The sequence below is a fragment of the Rutidosis leptorrhynchoides genome, chromosome 3, assembly GCF_046630445.1.
Source record: "Rutidosis leptorrhynchoides isolate AG116_Rl617_1_P2 chromosome 3, CSIRO_AGI_Rlap_v1, whole genome shotgun sequence".
Classification (NCBI taxonomy): Eukaryota; Viridiplantae; Streptophyta; class Magnoliopsida; order Asterales; family Asteraceae; genus Rutidosis; species Rutidosis leptorrhynchoides.
In genome coordinates this window covers 608,996,816-609,004,288 of record NC_092335.1, presented here as the reverse complement: position 1 = coordinate 609,004,288, position 7,473 = coordinate 608,996,816, and the positions used below count along the sequence as shown (strand labels likewise).

The window sequence follows — 7,473 nt, the reverse complement described above, 5'->3', positions numbered from 1 at the left end:
CATGTTGGAAACATTTAATCATATAAATATCAATCTCAATTAATATATATAAACATGAAAAAGTTCGGGTCACTACAAAATAAAGAACAAATACATCTTGAATTCATTTAGTAGAAAAATACATGGATTATAAATAATACAAAGTAAATGAAAACAGTAACAAAAGTAGGCCGGAGCTTGCGTTGAACGCAATTCCCTTAAAACAAGCATGAACCTGTTTTTCAAGGTACAACGGCCTAAAGCTGTGTACAGTCAGAGAAGAACTTGCCATGTGTATTGCTGGAATTTAGTGTGTCTTTCAATTGATTGAGGTGATATCTATTTATACATGAAAATGAATCATCACTTTGAGTTACTTACTAAATTTAAGACACCATAACCATGGAAATGATTGAGAGACAATTTTGGAAGTCAGCACATGGCCACGTAAATTGATGGGTTATGGTTCAAATACAGCCCCACGAGTTGAGTGCAAAGTTGTCCCAAAACCCATTTACTCTTAATTTCCAGCATCAACACCTCACTTCAAGCACGATATCTCATTCACCACTATACGTAACGTTGGACACATAATATACCATTGCGAAGCCCTTGCCAAGAGCTACGTAACCATATATTATATCACTCATAAGTATATATACATGTAGATTTTTTATGTCCAAAGTTTGAAAAAAATGCACTTAATATCAATATTTTTTTCAACAATATCATATCATATACTCCGTATAACATAATAGTTCAATAACTTGAACCCTCCACTTAAAGGCTGAAAGGGTACCACGATATAGCAGATATATACGTATTTATTTATCATCGGACATGAACTCTTAATATCTTGGTTTCAATGGTATCGCAATGCCAATCACCCTTTCGTGTCTAAAAGGACATTGGAAGGCACAAATCCTAGAAAACAAAGTTGGCTGGGTTCGTCAGGTGCATCCCAACGAGATTGAGGTTCCACAGGTTAGATTTTAGTTAGCCGATTGTTTTATTGATAGAGGGGTTCGTGATCTTGTTGATTTACATAATCATTTTGCAATGTGACGTTTGTTTAGTAGTTTTTTTTGGGTAAAGGTTTGTTTAGTAGTTACAAAATACATCATTGTGTAGTTAACTTTAGTAATTTAAGATGGTCCCCATGACTATATATGACGAGATGGATATTAACTAATTTGAGATCGACGGCTATAAATCATTGCATAGCTATGTTGATAGCGTGTGAGTATAGTCCGTGTAGGAAGCGTGTGAATTATTTGACACTGTATAGTTTCTTTTCGTTATATAGATTAATAGCTGATGTTCATATATAGTATTCCACTCACTACATCCTTTTGTTATCTATTTTTTATTTTTTATTTTTTTATCGTGAGAAGTAGTCAATAAAACTTTCTGTCGTAGATCATCTGGTAGTGGTCCGCATCTCTTAGCGAGATGTCAGGAGTTTGCAACATTGCACACAATGACAGAAACTCGAATGAGTCGTCGCTCCTAACGTACACACCATTATATAAACTACGAGTACTTAGTTTATTTTGTAATGTATAAAACTATAAATGACAATAGATGACCAAATGTGATTCAACAATATTTTTTTTTACTATTTATTAGATATTGCTAACGACAGCTCTAAAGGTTATTGTTAACGTGTTTTAAATTGTTATACATTTTGATAACTGTTATTTTAAAGAACAACTAATAACCGTTTATTTATGACTTGATGCATATTAATGACAACCTTTAAGACTGTCGTTAGCAAAAATAAATATAAAAAACGACAAGTGCAATTATTTTAAGTGAACAAAAATAATGTGAATATCCTTTGGAAAACCAGTCATTCCAGGGGATTAAACATGTTGATTACTTTAGGGTAAAACTGATTTTCAAACAGAACAAAACAATTATGTATAATCATCTTCTAGATTCACATGACCTTCAACTAATATACTTATTTGTTTTCATGTAAAGTACCAAATAATATTAAAATGCTAATACTAATACTAATTAAATATGAAAAATAAAGAAGGATAAAGACAAAGCAAAAACTATTAAAAAATACAAAATGTCTCAATTGCTGAAATTAAATAATTACATTACATTTTTGTAAAAAGTGGTAGTACAGTTTCAACACACCATAGTATACGCGGTTCAGAATCCATAAATCCAATTTGGGGTTTTTAACATTCTTCGCCATACTGTATATATAACACTCCAGGCCTAGGGTTTTTAACATTCTTCGCCATTTTCATTTTCAATCTCTTCTTTACCTTAATTTCAAATTTCACAATTTGGGGTTTATTTTCTAACTTCATTATCGTAAACCCATTTCACCATTTCCATTATAATCGTCAAAAGCTTCAATCTTTTTGTCCTATACACTCTCAAATTTATCATAAAAATTTCCGGATTTTATCCTCAATTCAGTTTTGCTCACAACCCATATCACCGTTTTCATTAAATCATAAAAAGATTCAATCTTTTTGTGTTTTAGAGTCTTCAATCACATAAAAGTGTTGTGGGATTTTGTTGATGATCTGAGTTTAAAATGCGAACAGAGTATCAAGGTTCATCATCACCAAATTTCACAAATTTTGGGCGTTCAATTCTTAGTATGAAACGTGATCCAGTGGTTCATTCTATAGATCATGAAACCCCAAATCAAGATAATGAAGTTGAAGCTTTTCAAAGACAGGTAGCTCAAAGATTTCTTGATTTATCATTAGTTGATTCATATGAACTGTTAACTGTTTCTTGGATTTCAAAGCTTCTAGATGTTTTCTTGTGTTGTCAAGAAGAATTTAAAGTTATATTGTACAATAATAAATCTTCATTGAGTAAACAACCAATGGATAAGTTAGTATCTGATTATTTTGAGAGGAGTGTTAAGGGTTTAGATGTTTGTAATGCTATTAGAGATGGAATTGAGCAAATTAGACAATGGAAGAAACAATTGGAAATTGTTTTATGTGCATTAGATAATGAAAAAAGTCTTGGTGAAGGTCAAATTCGTAGAGCGAAAAAGGCCTTGATTGATTTAGCAATTGGTATGCTTGATGAGAAAGAATCAAGCTCAAATCTTGGTCATAGAAACCGATCGTTCGGGCGGTACCAAAAGGATTCTCAAAGACATAACTCTTTAAAGAATTTTAGATCATTATCTTGTAGTGTTTCGAGATCTTGGTCGGCTTCTAAACAACTCCAAGCGATTGGGAACAACATTGTTGCTCCAAAAACTAATGAGATTATTGCCACTAATGGACTTGCATTGGCTGTTTATACTATGAGTTATGTGTTTTTATTCGTGATGTGGGCTTTAGTGGCTGCAATCCCTTGTCAAGATCGCGGGTTACAATTACATTTCAACGTGCCTAAAAGTTTCGCGTGGGGGAGCCCGATTTTCTCGTTGCATGAGAGAATTTTAGATGAGGCTAAAAAAAGGGAAAGGAAGAACACTTGTGGGTTATTGAAGGAGATTAATGGGATTGAGCAATCAGCTCGTTATATGAATGAATTAACGGATTCAATCCAATTTCCATTTGGGGGCGAAAAGGAAGAAGAGGTTAGAAAACGAGTAGAGGAATTAAAGGTTGTTTATGGAGCTTTGAAGAACGGATTGGATCCGTTGGAGAAGCAAGTTAGGGATGTATTTCATCGAATTGTTAAAAGTAGAAGTCAAGGGCTTGATTCAAGGAAGTGAATAATTAACGGTTTGAGGTTTTCAGTTCATTTGTGTCTGTTTTTCTGCAAGTCTAAAAAAAACAATCTTTACCTAAGAACAAGTGATCTTGAAAAGTATTGTAGGAATGTAAATGTTGAACATGGTATATATGGTACTTTTGTTTAAAATGGAGTATATAATGCAGCCATTCTCTTATTACTATTAGTATTAACAATGATTTGTTTCAAGTATGAAGCAAACTATGATGGTTTGAAAGCCAACCATCTGAAATTGTGTTCTTCAAGTTAGTAGCTTGGATTATTTGTATATATTAAGTTGAATGACTTATTCTTGTTCCATGATTGCCTTAAGGTATGTTTCTGTTAATAATTTGAATCATGTTCTTCCAGTATTGTTCATGGTATATATGTTAATTACTAATTTAATTTTGAACAAGTATTTGAACGATATTAATCGATTCAACAACTGTAACATCCCGTTTTCCCGTAGATGTCTAAGGGTACATATTTAATCGTTAGTACGCTTATAACTCGTTCGTTATGTGATAAAATGAAATGAGTGTTAATTAATGCGTAAATGTATATATATATATATATATATATATATATATATATATATATATATATATATATATATATATATATATATATATATATATATATATATATATATATTGGAATGCATGCATATATAATTATATGCAAGGGCTTTTGTTGATGTTAAGTCATGTGAGGCTTAAAGATGAAGTTTAGACGTGTATAGGAAGCGAGAACGAAGCGTACAAGTCAAATAATTAATTGTTAGTTTGTTGCCGAGAAACTAGTCAGGCCACGCCTAATGGCGCGCCGCGATGACTATTGCCGCGCCGCGGCACCTCAAGCAAACTAGAGTCAGGAGGCATGCTAAGAAGGGTCGATTTTTCCTTTATATGTCGCGCCGCGGAGAAGAAGGTCGCGCCGCGACCAATAACTAGAATCTAAGTCAGGAGGAGTTTAAACAACTCACATTTTTACGTTGTTCGTCGCGCCGCGAGAAAAGAAGTCGCGCCGCGACATTTCTGGCAGTCTGATGCCGAATTCAGCTTTTAAAAAGTGGGGTTCAAGGGCAAATTCGTCTTTTTGCGTGTAGATTTGATGGGAGCATTTAATCTCCACCACTTATCCATTTTATTCATTTTCATTTCTATTTTCTTTCTCCATTTACTCTCAAAACATAAAACCCAATTGATTTCTAAGTGAGATTTGAGAGTGAAGATTTGTGAATCAATCCTTGGAGCAAGAATTAAATTCGTTCTCCTCGTTCTTAGCTACGAGTGGATAGTGTTGGTAAGTCTTAACTCCGTATTTTTAGTTTTAGTTAATTTATGGCTAGGGTTCGGCCATTAGAGGCTTGTAAGACCCATTTGGGGGTTAAATGGGTGAACTTGGGTTATGTTGATGTAAGGAGAGCCCAAATGACTATAACCTAGGGTTTGGTCTTGTGAATTGAGGTTGTAAGTGTCAAATGGTGTTGTTAGTCACTATTACACTTTTAAATTGATGAAAGAATTGTTAATGAGTTAAGTTTGACTTGATTTGTGAGTCTAAGTGTTAAAATGGGTAATGTTTGAAATGTCCCGTTCTTATTGATTAAAAACGTTCCATATTAATTGATTTCGTTGCGAGGTTTTGACCTCTATATGAGACGTTTTTCAAAGACTGCATTCATTTTAAAACAAACCATAACCTTTATTTCATCAATAAAGGTTTAAAAAGCTTTACGTAGATTATCAAATAATGATAATCTAAAATATCCTGTTTACACACGACCATTACATAATGGTTTACAATACAAATATGTTACAACAAAATAAGTTTCTTGAATGCAGTTTTTACACAATATCATACAAGCATGGACTCCAAATCTCGTCCTTATTTAAGTATGCGACAGCGGAAGCTCTTAATAATCACCTGAGAATAAACATGCTTAAAACGTCAACAAAAATGTTGGTGAGTTATAGGTTTAACCTATATATATCAAACCATAACAATAGACCACAAGATTTCATATTTCAATACACATTGTAGTGACCCGAACTTTTCCATGTTTATATATATTAATTGAGATTGATATTTACATGATTAAATGTTTCCAACATGTTAAGCAATCAAACTTGTTAAGACTTGATTAATTGAAATATGTTTCATATAGACAATTGACCACCCAAGTTGACCGGTGATTCACGAACGTTAAAACTTGTAAAAACTATATGATGACATATATATGGATATATATATAGTTAACATGATACTATTATAAGTAAACATATCATTAAGTATATTAAAAATGAACTACATATGTAAAAACAAGACTACTAACTTAATGATTTTTAAACGAGACATATATGTAACGATTATCGTTGTAAAGACATTTAATGTATATATATCATACTAAGAGATATTCATACATGATAATATCATGATAATATAATAATTTAAAATCTCATTTGATATTATAAACATTGGGTTAACAACATTTAACAAGATCGTTAACCTAAAAGTTTCAAAACAACACTTACATGTAACGACTAACGATGACTTAACGACTCAGTTAAAATGTATATACATGTAGGGTTTTAATATGTATTTATACACTTTTGAAAGACTTCAATACACTTATCAAGATACTTCTACTTAACAAAAATGCTTACAATTACATCCTCGTTCAGTTTCATCAACAATTCTACTCGTATGCACCCGTATTCGTACTCGTACAATACACAGCTTTTAGATGTATGTACTATTGGTATATACACTAAAATGATCAGCTCTTAGCAGCCCATGTGAGTCACCTAACACATGTGGGAACCATCATTTGGCAACTAGCATGAAATATCTCATAAAATTACAAAAATATGAGTAATCATTCATGACTTATTTACATGAAAACAAAATTACATATCCTTTATATCTAATCTATACACCAACGACCAAAAACACCTACAAACACTTTCATTCTTCAATTTTCTTCATCTAATTGATCTCTCTCAAGTTCTATCTTCAAGTTCTAAGTGTTCTTCATAAATTCCAAAAGTTCTAGTTTCATAAAATCAAGAATACTTTCAAGTTTGCTAGCTCACTTCCAATCTTGTAAGGTGATCATCCAACCTCAAGAAATCTTTGTTTCTTACAGTAGGTTATCATTCTAATACAAGGTAATAATCATATTCAAACTTTGGTTCAATTTCTATAACTATAACAATCTTATTTCAAGTGATGATCTTACTTGAACTTGTTTTCGTGTCATGATTCTGCTTCAAGAACTTCGAGCCATCCAAGGATCCATTGAAGCTAGATCCATTTTTCTCTTTTCCAGTAGGTTTATCCAAGGAAATTAAGGTAGTAATGATGTTCATAACATCATTCGATTCATACATATAAAGCTATCTTATTCGAAGGTTTAAACTTGTAATCACTAGAACATAGTTTAGTTAATTCTAAACTTGTTCGCAAACAAAAGTTAATCCTTCTAACTTAACTTTTAAAATCAACTAAACACATGTTCTATATCTATATGATATGCTAACTTAATGATTTAAAACCCGGAAACACGAAAAACACCGTAAAACCGGATTTACGCCGTCGTAGTAACACCGCGGGCTGTTTTGGGTTAGTTAATTAAAAACTATGATAAACTTTGATTTAAAAGTTGTTATTCTGAGAAAATGATTTTTATTATGAACATGAAACTATATCCAAAAATTATGATTAAACTCAAAGTGGAAGTATGTTTTCTAAAATGGTCATCTAGACGTCGTT

General features: G+C 32.1%; 1 protein-coding gene across 1 annotated transcript; it reads left to right on the top strand.

The window, feature by feature from the left end:
• Positions 1 to 2,257: 2,257 nt before the first annotated feature.
• LOC139898864 (protein BYPASS1-LIKE-like) lies at positions 2,258 to 3,939 on the top strand. Its single transcript, XM_071881661.1, has one exon. The coding sequence runs from the start codon at positions 2,543 to 2,545 to the stop codon at positions 3,692 to 3,694; it is 1,152 nt and encodes a 383-aa protein (XP_071737762.1). The 5' UTR covers positions 2,258 to 2,542; the 3' UTR covers positions 3,695 to 3,939.
• The last annotated feature ends 3,534 nt before the right edge of the window (positions 3,940 to 7,473 follow it).

Bases quoted from the DNA above. Each gene is read 5' to 3' on its own strand.
- LOC139898864 (XM_071881661.1), top strand. From the start codon at position 2,543: ATGCGAACAGAGTATCAAGGTTCATCATCACCAAATTTCACAAATTTT.